This window comes from Papio anubis, chromosome 14 (assembly GCF_008728515.1).
Source record: "Papio anubis isolate 15944 chromosome 14, Panubis1.0, whole genome shotgun sequence".
NCBI lineage: Eukaryota > Metazoa > Chordata > Mammalia > Primates > Cercopithecidae > Papio > Papio anubis.
The window spans coordinates 74620049-74638646 of NC_044989.1; the positions used below are offsets into that span (position 1 = coordinate 74620049).

At 47.4% G+C, this 18598-nt stretch overlaps 1 protein-coding gene across 13 annotated transcripts in view; it reads right to left on the reverse strand.

Moving 5' to 3' along the window:
• The window catches only part of DCTN1 (dynactin subunit 1), a 30953-nt gene extending 12847 nt beyond the window's left edge, over positions 1 to 18106 (reverse strand). For 3 of the 13 annotated variants that reach the window (XM_009184458.4, XM_009184457.4, XM_009184456.4), the window contains exons 1-4: positions 17819 to 18106; positions 4026 to 4271; positions 3674 to 3752; positions 3456 to 3490 (exon numbers count right to left, since the gene is read on the reverse strand). In XM_009184458.4, the coding sequence (XP_009182722.2) occupies positions 3456 to 3490; positions 3674 to 3752; positions 4026 to 4253 (342 nt within the window). In that variant the 5' untranslated portion in view covers positions 4254 to 4271; positions 17819 to 18106. Of the gene's footprint in view, positions 1 to 354; positions 971 to 2764; positions 2789 to 3455; positions 3491 to 3673; positions 3753 to 4025; positions 4272 to 6039; positions 6391 to 17818 lie in introns of those variants that run through there. The other 10 variants (XM_031655281.1, XM_009184459.3, XM_031655284.1 and 7 more) reach the window with 8 other exon arrangements.
• Positions 18107 to 18598: the final 492 nt, after the last annotated feature.

The window sequence follows — 18598 nt, forward strand, 5'->3', positions numbered from 1 at the left end:
AGGCAGGCCTGCTAGAGGCACTGAGATACCTGGGCCTGCTTCCCTAGGTTCTACCACAGGAAATCCTCCCAGATCCAGTATGTAGTAGAGGCTGCCTGAAGCCCAAGCCAGTGAGGCCACTGGGTATAAGGCCTGGAACACAGGCAGAGCCAAAAGCAGGCAAGGCCGTAAGCAAATGCCCAGGGTGTGGGGCATAGTGGTGACACACGACTCTCCCTAACCCACCTTCGTCCTCACCCGCCTCCCCTGACCAGGTAGACAGATGAAGTCAATCAGCCCCCACCCCCACCCCAGCAGCCTGCTGCCACCATTGCCCTGGCAACCCAGCAGCAGGACGAGAGCAAGCAAGAGTACCTTTCGGGCTGTCGGTGCCTGTCTCATCATTGCAGAAAACCAAAGAAAGCAAGGAGAGGAAAGAGAAGGGACAGAGGAGGATAGACAAACACACAGAGGAAGGACAGACGAAGGGAGGGAGGGCAAGAGACCGAACAGAGGGAAAGGCGGCGGAGACAGGAGATTAGTGCATCAAATCCCAACAATGCAGCCTCAGCTTTCCGGTGCCGCAGCTTCCCAGCCTGCAAACGGCCGCCGCTCTGACACAGAGGCCCCCGCAGATGTGCAGCTAGATCGCCAGGCTCTGGCAGGCACCGGAGCGGTGCCTGGCCCAGTTCACCAGCTTAGGCTGATGGCAGCCTCAGTGGCCGCAGCACCAGCTCCACCTGACGTCATGCACCCACCCTCCTCTGCTCCATGGGGGTGGAGCCACTGCTCCTCAGTCACCTAGCAACCATCTAGGGCTTTGCTGGCTCCTCCTCCTCAGGATGGTCATGCGCAGAGCTTGTCCTGCTTCTTTCTCCAAAGAACAGGTTCTGGCTCCTCTCTTCCCTCCCTTGCCTACCCCCAAGAGCGTGCTCCAAAAAACTGGGCCAGAGGCTATCCCAGAAATGGCACTCTATGGGGCCAGGGCATCACTGGGCAGGGACACAGGGCCTCTCTGCTCCAGCAGTCTCTCTCATCATACTCACACTCTGCCCCCACCCCCACCCACCCATCCATAGCCCCATTAACTCCACTTCTGTCTCTTATACAACCTGACAACACCCTTACAGTCTCTCATCTGGCGCGCACACACATCTAGAGTGCCCCTCCAGCAACAGGACTCAGCTCTGAGGAGCACACACAGTGACTAAGAAACCCTGGGGAACATGCATCTGGGTAGCAGCAGTTCTAATGACTGTTGGGCTCCTCTCCAACAATCCCCTGGTTGTAGACAGGTTAAAGCCTGTCTCTAAAGGGTTTCCAAAAAGAACTAAGCACTTTGCAGAGACATCTGAGTTTTCTTCTGCCTTCCCCTTCAAAGCACATTCTTTTGCTCTGGAACCAGCTCCCTGATCCACATGGGTGAGAGCAGGTGCCCTAGGCTAAGTGATCTGCTTTGAAAAAAACTACTGGAGAGGAAGACTGGGGTGCCCCGGGGTGGGGGCACTCAACTGTCTGATTGACACTTTCCAACATGAGTGCAGAAGGGCAGCATGGGTGGCCTAGCCTGGGCTTTCCCACATTTCCCCAGGCAGCTGCCAAAGCCCCTGGTCAGACCAGGCTGTGGAAAGAACTCCATAAATATAAGACCATAGTTTCATGCTCTTCTCTATTCAAGGCCTGAGGTGAAATGGAAACCCCAATCAGGAGACAATAATCAAAGGACAACGCCAAGTTTCTATGACTCTGAAATGGGCCCAGGATCCTTCATAGCACTATTTTCTTTATATCCCCATTTCCAACCAAAGCAATGGTTGTGGTCTCTACCATGGCAAGACTTCAAAGTGAGGACCCATCACCAACCAGGAGCTGGTTTCCTCCTGGAAAAGGCGATGTTTTCCTCTCCCCTCCCACAGCCCCAATCCAGCAGCTCTCCATGCAATGTCAGAAAGGCCTGAGATAGGCTGACAACAAGGAAATCATAGAATTGTACATACAACACAGTACATACAGGCCAGACAGGCACATGCAGGTCAAAAAGAGCTTGGGCAGAGGCCCAAGGCAAGGGCTGGTATGAGGAAGTGGTCATGGCAGCAATCAAAGAGTTTAAAGAGTCTGTGGCGGGGAGGGGAGGGAAGGTGACATGATTGAGCCCCACTCCAATGATGGTTGATGAAAGGCTGCAAGGGGTAGGAGGTAGGCCTCAGGCACACCACCAGAGGGGGAAGGAGGCAGGGACAGACTGATGGGGCAGAGTTGCGGGGTGTGGGGATATTTATGGCAGAGCCCATCCAGAGGCAGGCACATGAAGGCTCTTAGGTTTTCCAGCTTGGGACTGTTCTTACCCTATGCTCTGTTCCCTGACCTCCCATCTCCTTGCAAAACCCCATCACTTGGTATCTTCCTCAGTCCCATTCCCCCAGTCTATCCCTTCTACGGTTGTCCAAGCTCGGGCTAAGCGAGAACCCACTGTAACCCAGTAAATGATCTATTTCACACTGCTGCTATTTACAGTCAAATGCTTATAGTTTTTGACTGGGGAATCTTTGACTTGGAGTCCTGGGGCAGAGAGAATCATCCCTAGTGAGTGCTACCTGGACGTGGACACTGAGCCTGAAGTTCTTGCAACCTTCAAAGGAACTCTGAAATCCAAGGCCACCATTTCCTCTGGCCATCCCAGCCCAAGGTCACACACACACAGGCATGCAGCAGCCCAAGGACATGCAGGACAGCTGGGGAAGGGGCTCATGGCTCCCATCCACCCAGGCACAAATAGTAAACACACCACCTTCTTAGGCTTCAGTCCCCGCTGCATGAGGAGTAGGAAAGGGCAGAGTTAGAGAACAGATGTCCTGGGCATAGGTGTTAAGACCAACTCAGGCATACACAGGTTAGGTTGGGGTAGGGGGTTGTCAGGGTGAAATGAGTAGTCCCTCAAAGATCAGCTTCCATGATGTTCACCCCTTGGCCCAGAGAAGCTGCAGAGTCTACAGCCCCACCTCACACACCCTTCATGGAGTATCAGAGAGGAACTAGGAAGCACCCTCTGCATCCAGCTTAAAACAGGAGGTAGAGGGTCCGACTCCTTGCCATTCACTTGTGAATAGGAGATTGCTTCTTCCTCTATCTTCTACCTTAACCTTACCCTCAGACCCTTTAGATGTTGGCATCTTTGGGTTCCAAAAGGTAGGAAGTTGGCTACACTACTTGGGTTAGACCTGTCCTTCCTATCACCCTCAGCTCAATCTCATTTGACCCTGAACTTATGGAGCCTATGAGTTTTTCCCTGCTACCACCTTTACTATAACTCTAATGCAGAAATTAATTCCCAGAAAGCCTCCTTCTTAGGGAAGCTGGAGAGATTTGAAGGCAACTCAGACTCACCTACTACTTCTACCTGCCTAGCACTGGGTATCCCCCATATTTCTCCTTCCCCTCCCTTTATTACTCCCCATTTCCACCCCCAAACCACTCACCAGTTTGCTAGTCTTTGCAGTTGTATCAGTTCCCTCTGTAGAAAGCAAACAGAAACAAAGTGTGTACTTGTATAGAGAGGTAGGGGGAGATAATAATAAAGGAATATGGTGATGATGGAAAACAAATCTTAGGATCTACTGTGGCCCCATGTTATGTGGAGAAGCCCTGGGGACTCCTCCTGATTATGAGGAGGCAACTTTAAGTGGGTGGTTGTTACCTCTTTTGAGGACTTTTGAAGCAGAAGAATCGGGTGTCTCTGGGGAAGTAGTATCTGCTCCATCTTCAAATACCTGGATCTGAGGCCAGATTCAATATAGCCAGATCAATAGATTCAATATAGCCAGATCAAGGATGGCTGTAATATGGGCCCCTCCCCAGGCTCCAAGCAAATCAAGAGTACAGGGCAGCTTCCCTAAGGATGGATCTCGAATCTTCCCTTCCCCACTACCTTCCACTCTCCCAACCAGAGGCTTATGCCCATGCTCAGGAAAAGGAAATACCAACACATCAGCTGCACATGCAACAGACATGTGCACACATGCACACACACAGAAGAAGGGCGTGAATACCTGGGACTGGCGTACAAAGATGCCATGCCCTTCATCACAAGTGAAGTACTTCCTTCCTTGAACAGTTCCATCATTTTTGCCCTTTGCTTCATCCAGAATCACGCCTACCCATTTGCCAGTAGCAAAGAGTGTGGCTCCAACATAGGCCACAGTGCCTCGGTGGCCTTTTCCAATCACTTCTACACGGGAGCCCACCCGCAGAGGCCGGGCGCTTGCCTCTGCACTCATCCTGCTGCCGCTGGGCGTCTGAAAGAAAGACACAGGTAAACATAGACAGTTAGAGGCCTCAGATCAAAGGTGGCATTCTCACGTATAAGAAATGCCTCAGCCAAGATGCTGGACTGAAAAACAACCAGAATCATTTTCTTAAACCCCATTTGCAGAATTGGGTGGACCTCCAAATTCCCCTCTGAAAAAATGTCAGTGATATTCTCTTCTAAGATTTCTCCAAATTCCTCTGGAATCTGCTAGAATTTTTAAGGGTTTATATTTTTTTATAACAAATCGGAATTCATTGATCAGTCTATGAATGTCACCACATGGCTGCTTTCTCAGGAGCACTGCCTCCTTAATTCTCCTCTCAGGATGGGAATTAAGCTCAAGCAAATAACTCAGTTTAGACCAGGCTCCCCACAACCCAATGCCCTGACTCAGGAGTCTGAGCTGGGAAGACAGGCAATTCAGTGGGTGAACCTACAGAATCCTGTTTCCCCTTCCACTGTCACTTGTCTCCTCTGTGTTTCAAATGGTTTTCTTAGGCCTCATCCTTTCAGAGGCACACAACTGTGCCTCCTTCCAGACTCTTAAGTCACCACCTCTTCTTCCCGATCTGACTCCTCCCATCCCCATCCACAACCCACCATGAAACCCCAGATGCTTCACCACAGCCCATTCAACCATTCAACTCCCTTCTACCTGGCCTGAGTCTTGTTTGGCCAACTCTCTATCCCCAAGTTCTGGAGATTCTTCTCCATGCTATTTTGCTATAAAAAGGAAAACACAGGCCAAGTAAATTGGGTGGATCTACCCCTCACTCTGTTCCCAAGACTCTGCTCAGTGGTCCAAATGAATGGTTTATCACTCCACAGATGGGCAAGGCAAAAGAACAGACTAAGACACTTCCCTTGGGCAGCTCTCAGCTTCTGGCACACCCATGATGACTGAACACAATAGAAAATTAGGTCCCAAATAGGCCCATGGTTTAGAAGAAAATCACACTTGTCATTTTTAGCAATAGCAACTCCATGAACCAGGGGCCTTGCAGCAAACAGATGAATGAGGCATGATGAAGTGATACCATCATCCTAAAGACTCTATGGGAGTCCCTTCTGATACTCTCATTCATAATAGCTTCAGAAAGGAGCCCTAGCAGAGCCATGGAAGAGCCAGGACACCTCCCAACCTGTCGTTGCCTAATTCCCTTCCCCAAAGAGCTCATCCAGGAAGGTGAGGATATAGTTCTCAGAGGTTCCAGGATCTCAAATCACACCTGGAACAGCAGGATGGCTCTCATGGACCTGATAATAAAAGGAATTGCCAGTGATATAAGAGGCTGAACCCAAAGTCAGAGACTCCCCCACTTTCCAACCCCAATAAGCCTCTCAGAACCAGGGGGCCACAACAGTAGCTACAGATTCAGTCTCAGAAGAGAAAGAAAGCAAGTAACAAATAACAAAGCAGCTCTTAAGAAAGGCTTTACTATAAGACCTCTCTGACACATCATCCCCATTCTGAGCCCCCAGGATAATCTGGACCCCCTCAGGAGCCCCTGGTATGAGGGCCAATTAGAGTCAGAGGTCAGGCCTTGCTAGTCCCCATTTAGGTATCAACTCTGTAAAGGGAAGCCTGTCCAGCCTTACACCACCAGGGCTTCGAGGGCTCCTTAGAAAACACAGTCTGAGTGCCCCCAGCTGAGTTCCAGCCTATCTCCCCAGCCCCCACACCAATGATGTCCACAGGCACCCAGGCCTTCCCCAGCAGCCCTCCAGGGCCATCCCAGATTAGGGCCACTTACCCGGCTGTACACATGCCTCTTGCTCTGTGCCATGTTGCTCACCCGGCCTCTACCCCCTCCCCCAGCTGGCCAAAGACAGAGAGAAAAGGTAGAAACCTAGGCAGGAGGGTCAGGGCGCTGGGCCCTCATAGAGGGACACAGGAGTCGTCAGACACAGCCCTCCCCAGTCCATGGGCCTCACTCGGTGGCCTACACGGGTAGGGGTGGGGGCCGTGATGGGGGCTGAGGAGCAAGTCCCCTCTGCTGCCTGAGGATTCCTGAACCCAGAGACACAGAATCCTGCTTGCCAGCTGATGAGTCTCACTCTGCGCTAGTGCTGCTCTAGACTTGTCAGGAACCGTGCTAGCCTCTGGGTCCTAGTGCCCCCCTGCTTCACCTGGGCCAGGGACTAAGGGCTGGGCCTACGCCACAGACCCTCAGCACTCACCTCTTGAGTATACTGTCCTAGGGCTGGGAACAGTCTTGACAGGTCCTCCTAGTCTGTACCCACTCACCATCACTGTTCCCCTGTCCCCCAGGATGTAAGGCCTTAGCAGGCCCATAAGCATCAAGTGACACTTCAAAGTGATCAGCTGCCTAGGGCCTCCACACAGCCAAAATAAGGGTCTCTCATCCACCTTTCTGGTGCTCTTCTCTCTCCCTCCCCTCTCTAAACTCTGGACTCAGGGTCCAAATTCATGTGATTAGGGCCTGGATTTCAATCTCAAACTGAGCCAGAGGAGGCAGGACCTGCCCAATAGGCAGCAAGGGAAGGGCAGTAATGGAGGCAACTTCACACACATAGCAAAGCAAGCCAAGTACCCCAGCCCCCTCCCACAAGGCTGGCAAAGGTTGCCACAGTCACTCTTCACCCTTTATGGTTGTTATAAGGGGCCAGGTTGTAAAACCCAAGAATATCAGACTCAACTGCATTACTAAAGGCAGTAGTCAAAAGCAGAGAGCCCTTCTTCTTGTAGCACAAGGCCCAGTCCACCTCAGCCATCTTGGCCTTGCCTCCTAGCATCTCAGACCCGATGAAATGGTTTATTTTCTACAATTCTGTATTTCACAAAAATTCTTCAATAACCATGTATTACTTTTACAATTAAAATTGTTTAATTTAGTAAGATTATGCATTCTAATGAGAGGTCTCCAGGGGACTATGTAACCATACTGCTTTCATTCACTGGCCCATCTATCATGGGCTAGGAACCAAAAGACCAGGGTTTCTGCCCCTACACAGTCAACAAGGTTGGCCTGGGGTCTGACCTATGGCTCCACTGAGTATAGTATGGATCTAGTTCCCTTGGGCCTAGGGACGCCTGTCTTTTCTGTACTGGGCTTACTTCACTGGCAGAACAGTGACTTCACCCCACTCTACCCTCCTAAGATAGGCCAGGTAGCCCAACAGTACAATGATAGCCAACATTCAGAAATATAGCCCCAAAACACAATTCCGTATCTTCAGTCCTGGCCAGACCCCCTAGGAAATCATCTCTCTCCTCCTTGCAAAATCTTCATGTTTCCCCCTCCTTTCCCTATTCACCATTACACAGGTGGGCAAGGCCAGGCACGTCCTTGCAGCCTGGACCTCACATGTTCGGGGCACTTCACAGTCTACCTTAAAAAAAAAGACATTTTATAGAACCATGGTTGAGTACTGGTTCTAGACTCAAGCTACTTTCCTGGCTTTACCACTTGGTAGCTACATAAACTTGGTCTAGTTACTTAACATCTCTATGCCTCAGTTTCCTCATCTGCCATGGGGAAGTAACAAAGAACATATTTCAGAGAGGTATCGTGAGGATTAGCTGAGATAATCCATACAAAGCATCCAGAACACCGCCTGGTATTTAGTAAGTGCTAAATAAAAGTTAGCTAAGAACAATGTCATCATATATGGACATTCAAATAACCCCACTGAGGGGTTGGCCAGGCATGATGCTGACAAGGCAACTGAGGCTTTGAGAACTGAGCAACTTCCCTGAAGTTACACAGGCTGTGAGGAGTAGAGCCAAAACTGGAAACAACCTGACCCAGAGCCCTCTGTGCTTTCTACTACCCCTCACCATTACCACAAACATCTCTAGGCTTCCAACGCACTGCTCTTCCTGTAGGCCACACTGCCTTCAAAAATTCAAAAGCGCTCAGATCTAAAAATAGCCTCACAACTCACTAACCACATAGGTATCAACAGTCCCCCAACTTCTTGGAATCTGTTTATTTTCCTATGAAATGGAAATAATATCTGCCATATCTACGTCAGTATTATGAGGTTCAAAAAAGCTAAAGCATATACAAGAACCTTGTAGGCCAGGCGTGGTGGCTCATGCCTGTAATCCCAACACTTTGGGAGGCTGAGGCAGGTGGCTCACTTGAGACCAGGAGTTCAAGACCAGCCTGGCTGACATGGCAAAACCCCATCTCTACTAAAAATACAAAAATGGGCTGGGTGTGGTGGCGCATGCCTATAATCCCAGCTACTTGAGAGACTTTAAGCATGAGAATCGCTTGAAGCCGGGAGGTGAAGGTTGCAGTGAGCCAAGATCGCACCACTGCACTCCAGCCAAGGTGATAGACTGAGACTCAAAAAAAAAAAAAAAAAGTGCCTTGTAAAAAGTACAGAAATTATAGAAGTGCAAAGAATTACCTGACATGATACTAAATGGTATATACAGCTACACAATAAATATCGTAAGAAATTATAGAGAGAGGTAAATTAGAAAGAAAGGGGGTACCTAAGCATGCCTTGAATTATGGGGATTTTAGAAAGTATGTGGAAAGGCCTAGAAAGCCCTGTAAGTTGTGAACACAGTATGAATAGAGGCAGAAATAACTTGGCTTGACCAGGGAATAGTAAAGAATACTGGCTTAGCTGAAGTAACGAATTCTAGATGAGTTATTCTATCAAACTATAAGGCTTTTGAAGCATAGCCCCCACCTTTTCCTCTTTATGATCCAATAGCCAGTATATAGCTCATGGTCAAATATTTATTGAATAAATAAACATCTTAACATTGCAATGTACTGGGAGGTAACTGTGGGTAGGCAAGAAGTTTAACATCAGGCAAACATAGATGGACTTGATCCAATAATCACAGGAAGGCAGTCCTGTTCCTGAGCAGGAGACAGCATAGTGAAAACTATTTTAGGAAGATCAAACTGATGACACCTGCAGGATGGAGTGCAGGCAGGAGCAACCTGGCAAAGACAGGAATAACAGCAAGGAGGCTGCTGCAATAGTGAACACAGGGTAAGGAAGGCCTGAACCAGGATCAGGAGAGTGAGAAGAAAGAGGTCAATTCAGAGACAGTACCAAAAAAGCCCTGAGAAGGCCCTGTAATAGATCAAACATGAGGAAAGAGGCAGCAGGCCTACACAGGCTCTGGAGACAGACCTGAATACACCTTTGGTTCTCCTCTGAGCAAGATATTTAACTTCCTGAGCCCTGGTTACCTCAACTGCAAAAAGGAAGAAATAATGTTACCTCACAGGGACATTTTGAAGATTAAATAAGATTTAAATAAAGCATTTAGCACAATGTCTGTGTGCTCAGCAAATGGCAGATAACATCTTCATTCATTATTCTAAGGGACTATCCATGATGACTTGCACACAGTAGGAACTCAAATGCTGCAAGGATAAACGGATGGGTAAATGAATGCATGAATAAGTAAATGAATAAACTCAGGAAGTTTTCAAGCATGAGAAATGTAATAATTGAAATATTAATAGAATTGAAGAAATGGGAGGGGAAACAACATGTTAGGAGAGAGAAAATGCGTCCCATTCTTAGGGCCTTCTCTGGGGAAAACTTAATTGTATACACGAATACATGTACTTCACTATCTCCTTCAAAAACGAACCTGTGATGGTAGCCAAAACAGATTCCATTCTCTCCATTCCACAGATGATAGAACTGTGTCTCAGAAGTCAAATGACTTGCCCAAGTCTCATAGCCAAAAAATGGCAGAGGGACACATCTGAATATCTCTACAGGCAGGTGCTCCTTCCACAGCATTAGCGGGCCCAGGCCCATATCCCATGGGACAATCCTGGGTTAATGTTACCCCAGCCAGGGAGGAGACAGACACCTCTTGGATTTCTAATCCATTTTCCTCTCCAATGATATTAAGTACCACTAAAATAGCTAGAAAAATGGGAAGAGAGGAGGGAAAAATATCTGTGTCTAGTAAATAAACTGCCAATAGTCTTAGAGAAATTTCAGGAAATTATAGGAAAACAAGATTTTGGAGAATTAAAAAGGAGAAAGTGAAGAGGAAAAAGACTCTTTTCCATCTCTACCATTTCTCCCCTGTCTGAACCATTTCTACCTTGTTTTTACTGGCACCCCAGCATTCTTTGATACCTTGATCTCCTCTTGTCTCACCTTATCAAACCTTGATCCTGGGCTAACCCAACTGTCTGCTTTCCCTGCTTTCCCACTCCTAGAGGAGCTTGTCTGAAACCCAGGCAGTCTGATAGCAAGGCAAAACTATACATCTCTGAAAGCACTAGTAAGGAAGAGATAAGTGTGGACCTAAGTCCTTCAGGAGTCAGAAAGGAAAAGGTCTGCTTATTGAGTGGTAAATGGAGGCTGGGAGACTGGAAGCTTGGAAAGCTGGATTCCAGATATTCATAGGACCCCAGAAGACAATGTGTACAGAGCTTTTTGTTCCTAGGTCCTACTCAGTATCTGCCTTACAGATTTCATAGATAGGGCCTACATACTCAATGGACTTCCTTCCCTTCTCCAGCTCCTCATTACTCTAAAAAATGTCTACAAACCCACTCCCACTCTGAATGCAGCTCTACTCCATCTCAAAATGTCCCCTTCCCCCAGAAATATCCAGTGACTTCCAGGCCCACCTCCAAGGGCCTCTTGACCTCTTAAGAGTCAAGAAGAAAAGCTACACTATATGCTTCACTTATCTTCAATATAGGAACTTCTGCAGGAAGGCAAGAGGCACTCAGTCCTGTACTCAAGAACTGCAATGCTCTCAGTGGTATGAGAAGTCCGACTTAGCCTGTTTGAAGTTCCTGCTGATTCCTCCCCCTGAATCAACCAGCAAGTTCCTGGCACTAGGACCCTGTAGACAGGGAACCCTGAGCCTGCGCTCTAAAGAGAGAGATGCACCATTTCACAACTTCAGCAAAAGCCAAAGCAGCCAACAAAGCCACAGCCCCATCGGCTGTACTGGGCTCTGCCTTTTGGGCAGCTCGCCGGCCACTCCCCAAAAGCAGAGCATTCCATCCTTTCTCTTTTTAAACCCACGTCATCATCTGATCATAATGGAAATCAATCTCCTCAAACCACCATGCAAAGGCGTATCCATGGCAACCTCAAAAGGAAGGACACAGAGATGATGCTTCAGTGGCTGCAGCAGGAAAAGGTAAGTCTGTTTCTCTTCCATCCACGCCATCCCATCACTCTCTCCTTTCACTCAAGTCAGGTATACAGCTTATCTACAAACGGTATCTGTCACACAAACTGAGAAAACATATAAGGTGAGTTAATAATCATTATGTTATTATATAAGGTTTTAGATCTGCCTAGTCTCTCTGCCAAGAAAAAATTATCCTTTTCTAGGCAATAGGAACAGGGACAAGGTCTCTCTTCTTATTCACCTCTCAGGTGACACAATCTCAGCCCACAATTCCTGACAAATCACTATCGGTCACTTGTCTTTCTAGTCAGGATGCTGGAAAATCACTCAAGAATATCCAAGTTTCCCTATGTAGTTGTCAAAAGCTGACAGTAACACTGATCCCACTGTCCTGCCCCCTCCATGCCACCAGCATGCCCACAAACTGGCATGGTAAGATTCCCTCCTTAGCAACCGTAGACTCTAGGTTCTCAAGGTCCAGAAATGGAGTTGGGATTAAATTTCTGCCTTCTCTGATGCCTCAGGAGAAGGAATTCATTTCTGCAGAGGTAAGAGATTCATCAAATACAAGTGCTACTAATCCTCCATGCCTCAATTTCCTCTTCTGGAAGAAAGGGATAATAACAGTAACTTTCTAACAGGATTGTTGTAAATATCACATGAGAATGCCTGAAAAGCACTTAGAATAGTGCCTCATATAAAGCACTCAATAAATGTCAGCCATTATTATTATGAGAAAGATGAAGGGGAGGCTTATAGCGTAGGATTTCAGTTCAGAGGGTACTCAACACTCCTGGAGCTTATTTCAATTCCACTGTCTTCCTCTTTCCTCTTAACAGTTGTTTCAAGCTTCCTTCACCATTTTTACCATTTTCAATCCTTACTCCCACCCAAGCCAACACCAGCATCCCCACCTCTCAGCAGATAACCTTGCTGAAAAAGAAAATTGGCCCTATTAGGTAAGAAGTTCTTTGCAAATTTAGATACATCTACATGCATATGTTATTATCTCTTTCTTCCTAAATTCCTTCCTTTCTTCCAACATTCCTCTTTAAAGAAAATGGTATCCCCTTCTTTTCAGGGCCCACTCTTTTCCCTCTCCTCTGAGGACCTGATTTAGCAATCGTCCTTTCTCTTGTGTCTTCATTGCACCCTCTCTACTGGATCTTACATGGCATCAGAAAAGCCATACACAAGATTCTTCCGGCCGGGCGCGGTGGCTCAAGCCTGTAATCCCAGCACTTTGGGAGGCCGAGACGGGCGGATCACGAGGTCAGGAGATCGAGACCATCCTGGCTGACACGGTGAAACCCCGTCTCTACTAAAAAATACAAAAACTTAGCCGGGCGAGGTGGCGGGCGCCTGTAGTCCCAGCTACTCGGGAGGCTGAGGCAGGAGAATGGCATAAACCCAGGAGGTGGAGCTTGCAGTGAGCTGAGATCTGGCCACTGCACTCCAGCCTGGGCGACAGAGCGAGACTCCGTCTCAAAAAAAAAAAAAAAAGATTCTTCCATTCTAGGAAAAACTAGTCCCTGCTACCTCCTCCACAAGCTGCCACCATTCTGTATTCTTCCTTTCTCTGCTGAACTACTCAAAGTGAGTACACATTCTCTATCTTCACTTCCCATCTACTTCTCGATCCATTGCTATCTGGCTCCATCCCTACCACTCACTGAAGCTGCTCACAATTTAAATGAGCCCTGGTGACCACAATGTTCTATACAACCTCAAGGTGCATTTCCCAAGCTCATCCTAACTTGACCTCCCTGTAGCAACTGAGATTGTCAATCCTTTTCAGGAATTTTCTCCTTTCCTAGCTTCCTGGACAACACTCTCTCTTACCCTAGCATGTCAATCATACTCATCTCCTCTGTCATTATTTTCAGCCTTCTATAAGCGTGGCTGGGAGAGCTCATCCATTCCTACAACTTCAACTACCACTCATACTTACTGCCCCTAGACAGAAATTCTTCTGAACTTCAGACTCATATCTCACCCTGTCTGCTAACTGCCACAGAGCCCTCAAGTTCAATACGACCCAAAACACACTTGGTATCTCCCTCACTTTAAAAAAAAAAAAAAAAAAAAAAGGCTCCTCCTCTATATTCCCTCTTTGCTATTGGCACTACCATTCACTCAAAATAGAAAACTGAGTCATTTGCAAAAACTCTCTCTCTTGTTCTCAACAACCAATTTAGTCATTATGTCTGGTTAATTCTGTTTCTCCAGTCTCTCTCAGATTCATCCTGCCCTCTCTGTCCCCACTGACCTAATCCTTAGATCAGCCCTAAACCATGCCCATGATATTACAAGAGTCTCCCGATGTCCCTGAACCAGGTTCTTCCCCTTCAGTCTATTTCCACATTTAGCTTCCCAAAATACAATCACGTCATCTTCCTGCCTAAAAGCCTCCGGTGGTTTCTCTGCCCACAAAATGAAATATTTTTAGCACTGCACTACAGGCCATTAACAACCTGGCCTTGACCAAGCACAGTGGCTACACCTGTAATCCTAGCACTTTCAGAGGCCAAGGCGGGAAGATCACTTGAGGCCAGGAGTTTGAGACCAGCCTGGCCAACATGGTGAAGCCCTGTTTCTACCAAAAATACAAAAATTAGCTGGGCATGGTGGTGCATGCCTATAGTTCCAGTTACTCAGGAGGCTGAGTAGTCCCAGGTGTAGTAGCTATAGTCCAAGATACTCAGGAGGTTGCAGTGAGCCAAAATCACACCACCACACTCCAGTCCAGGTGACAGAGTGAGACTCTATCTCAAAAACAAAAAAAACAAAAAACTGGCCTCAAACTCTCAAACTGGCACAGCGGCCTGCAGACCCACCTATACTCAGGAGGCTGAGGGGGATCACTTGAGGCCAGGAATTCCAGGCTGTAGTGCCTGATGATCTTGCTTGTGAATAGCCACTGTACTCCAGCCTGGGCAGCATAGCGATACTCCATCTCTAAACAACAAAACAAAATACAACAACGTGGCTTCATTATGAATCCGGTCGCATCAATCACCAAAGTTCTCTTTTATTCCAGCCACTTGCATCTATCTGCCTTTCCCTTTATGCATCTGCAAATGTTACAAATATCACCAGGACCATTCTTCCTCCTCATCCTTCAAGGCTCAGCCCAATTCTTACCTCTTTCCTAAAGACTCTTCTGGCTTCTCCATGTAAAGCTAATCATTCCCTCCTCTGCCCTCACAGAGCACTTGGGACATATCTCTATTTCAATACCACATTCTATTTAAAATATCGTCTCTTATTCTACTATGAATTCCTCCAGGACAGAGGATTGTATCCATCTCAGTATCTAAGCACTCAACATAGGGCTTTGCACAGAGAAGGCATTCAATGTTGAATAGACACCTGTACCAACATCACACTCAGGATATAAATTGTCTGACAGCTTTCCCGGAGAGCAGATCCATCCCTGAAGCCCACCACCATTGGGGAAATCAATACTCAAGTGCACATACACATGCACACACACATCTCTCCCCCAACCCTCAGTAAACATGGCTCTTTCCACTCCAGATAGGAGCCTAAGAAACTAAAAGTGCAGGAACAGCCCTAGATTCTATGGAATTTGGTAGTGACACTAAATCTCAATCTCGTATACTTCCAGGGTAAAAGAATAACAGAGACGGCTCTAGGTGAGGTGCAGATCCCCTGGGAAACAGCATTAGGGAGGATTTGGGGGCAGCAAGGGCCCATGCTCTGCTGTAGTGAAGCCCTTGGGGAGGCCAGACTAAACAGCTAACCTGTCCCTTGACCACATTCAACTAATATCAGCCTGAATCTCAAAAGCGAAATGATACAAAGCCAAAGTCAGAGACTCCAGGATGACAAGGACCTTAATATAGATATGAATCCGGCAATATTTCAGCTCTTACCTCTTCAGGGGACACTGAGGAACAAGTTCCTATTTTACTTGGTATGGGACGGATAGTCCAAGTGCCCCCAGTATCACCTAGTAGCTGTAGACAGGCCAAGCAACCTGGGAATCATCTAGAATCCCTCTCAACCTGTAACTCCAAGCAGCTGCTAGCAATGATAGAGCTGGCAGAGTAAAACCTAGAGTGGCAGTTGTCAATGGCATTATGATTCACCCAACTACTTTGACTCTTCCCTAACAATTTCTTCTCCTTCGTACCCTCATGGTCAGTCAGGCCCCACTTATCAATTCGTCCTTAGTACTGCCTCCTGCATCTTTCCTTTCTCCTCCACTATCACTATCATTACTTCAGTCTGCCATGTAATAGCTTTGAAAATCAAGGCAAATCATTTACCCTCTTTGGTGCATCATCTACAAAACAGCATAACAGCTGCTCTGCCTACCTCGTAGGAATATTAGATCAAATGAGATCATGCCTGTGAAAAGTTCTGTAAAGTGTTATACATAAATACAAGGCATTATTATTATCAACCTAAATTCTCTAACATTGCTATGCGAAGCCTATCCAGCTCCCTCTCTCCCCCTCCTTCCCTAGTTCCAACCACCTTATACATCACAGTAAAGCAAATACATCTGCTAAAACACTGCTTTGTCCCTACACCCATCTGCCCGACATCTCTCATTGATAATCTCATTTCTTGCTATAATCAAACAATCCTGGATTCAACAGATGCAATCCCATCTCTGCACCACTGTCAGCTGCTTAAGATACTTTTCTAGTCCTGCAAGCCACACCCATCCTTCAAAGTCCAGCCAAAGCCCCACTACACTCCACACATAACAAAGACAAATTTAAGAAAGGGATTTCTTAAACATAATGGAAGAATTAAGCACAATTCCACTTAGAAAAATCATAGTAGACACAGCTGTCATCTAATACTTGGAGTCAACTTTTTAGGAAGGACAGGTGACACTTTTTTTCTGTTTGATTAAGAGATAATCTAGGACCAACAGCATGGAAGTTGCAGAGATGTATTTCAGGAACATGAAGAACTTCTTTCTTGAGCTATTCCAAGAACAAAATGGGATGCCTTATTTGTAGACAATTCCCCATTATTTTAAATGTTCAAGCCAAACTGCAAAATTTACCAAATTGGCAAGAATATTTTAAATAGAACTCAACACTACAGGGATAACTAGACTAGACTCACAGAATTTTAAATCTGAAAGAAATATTTGAGATCTTGTAGTCCAGACTCCTATCTTACAGGCCTGGACAGACAAAGTGAATCTCTCAAGGCAGCACACTCTGTTCTGGAAAACATGGTCTCTAACTTTCAATCCAGTGATCTACACTTTTGCTACTCAGATTGTGTTCCATGGGCCAGCAGCATTAGCCTCACCTGGGAACTTGTTAGAAATGCAGAACCAATCATAACCTGTACTGTAACGAGATCCCATTACACGTGCACACCATTAAAACTCAAAACGCACTCACCCATACTGCCCCTTCTAAACCTTGAATTTCTATTTCTGGAACTCCAATTCCCAAACGGTTCCACATGTTAACCAGGGGAATCACCCAAGAATAACAGTATACCCTAGTAAAATTTGGGAAATTCTGCATACCATACCCCCAGTTGCAGATTCATGGTAAATATTATTAGCATATTAAAGGCTCTGCAATATTCTGTAGTAAAGTTTAACCACGAATTTTCCAACAGCTTTTGAAAACAAAATGCCTTTTTAAAATAGTTATCGTTATCTCTTTTAACATCTCATAGCTTAGGCTTTGGCAGTACGTTAAGTAAAGGATGTCAATCTCTACCTCCTAGCTTTTCGCCTCTCAGTACCTTAAGTATACCCGAGTAGCCAGTGATCAATATGGGTTTGCTGCTCTCCTCATTGCAATAAATGAGGGTAACTTTTCAAATCCCTGCCTCTAAAAACAGCAGAGATCCTTATCTGTGTGATTTAGCTGTGGTTCTGTCTAAAGATAAGGGATGCGCAAGATGACTTCAAGGATCATCTTGCCAGCTAAGGCGGACCCCAGCAGTAGGATCACACACACAAACCATATCCAGACTCCCATGCTATGAGTCCTTTAAGATTTTTCTCCCCGTTTGACACGAATTTCTCAACCATGTGCCCACAGGAAACCTGTAGCTCAGTATGGATTCAGGGGCGCCTCGGACGCTCGCAGGAACGGAAGGGAGACCCTTGCAGTTCTGGAGGAACTCTAAGGCGCAGTCACTCTGATCCCAAGAGAACCCTGCTAGGCTGAAGAGCTGAGGTGGGTCAGACGGGCCTCGGGGCAAACGCTCAGGCGGAGCCCCCAGACCCCGGCAAGCGCCCACCCCTGATCCAGCCCATCCCTGCCAGTCCCCGCCCCGCACACCGGGCTCAGTGTCTTGCCCTACGCCAGCACCAAATCCCCAGCCCACCGCCGGCAACCTCACGAATACGTAGGGGGCCGGCGGAGCAGACGGTTGGCAGGGTCGCGCCTCCGTACCTGCACTGTCAGGGGCTCCACGCCCAGCTCCGGCCCCACAGACGACCGACGCCCAAGACCCTGCGGGGCCGGCCCCGCCCTCCCCGCCCTCGTGGGCTGCCCGACTCGCCGCCAGACCCTTCCAGGACCGCCCAGAACCCTTCGGCCTGGAGGCCCAGAGGTGTTCTGTATCCAGTGAACGCTCTTTTCCCGCAGTCCCGCCCTGACTGAAAACTGCGCGCCGACCGCAGCCGGGATTACATCAATCAGGCACAAAGCTGGACACCTGGGACAGGCTAAGCGCACGCGCACTGTGCCTGGGAAGCCGATTAGGACCATAAGAAATCGGCGTGTCGTAGCGAGCGCCCCCTCTCGGCGGAGGGGAGAAAGCGCAGAGGGTCTGGAGGACTCAATTCCAAGTGTTAAACTGCTAATTAAAACAATAGCGATAAACAGTATCTCCTCCATTAGCCTGGGGGAGAAAATTAAGTTTTGCTGCTCCTCAGTGTCACCTGTCATATGGGGATACAGGCATTCTCATGCGCTTATGATGGGAATGTAAAATACAAATTTACATAATGGCATTTTAAAATTTCAGACATAGGTTCAAATTCTTTTTTTTCTAAGACAGGTCTCCCTCTGTTGCCTAGACAGGAGTGCGGTGGCACGCACAATCATGGCTCATTGCAGCCTTGACTTCTCAGGCTCAGGCGATCCTCCCACCTCTCAGCCTCCCTAGTAGCTGGGTCTACAGGCGCGCGCCACCATGCCCTTTTAGTTTTCTTTTTTCTTTTTTTCTTT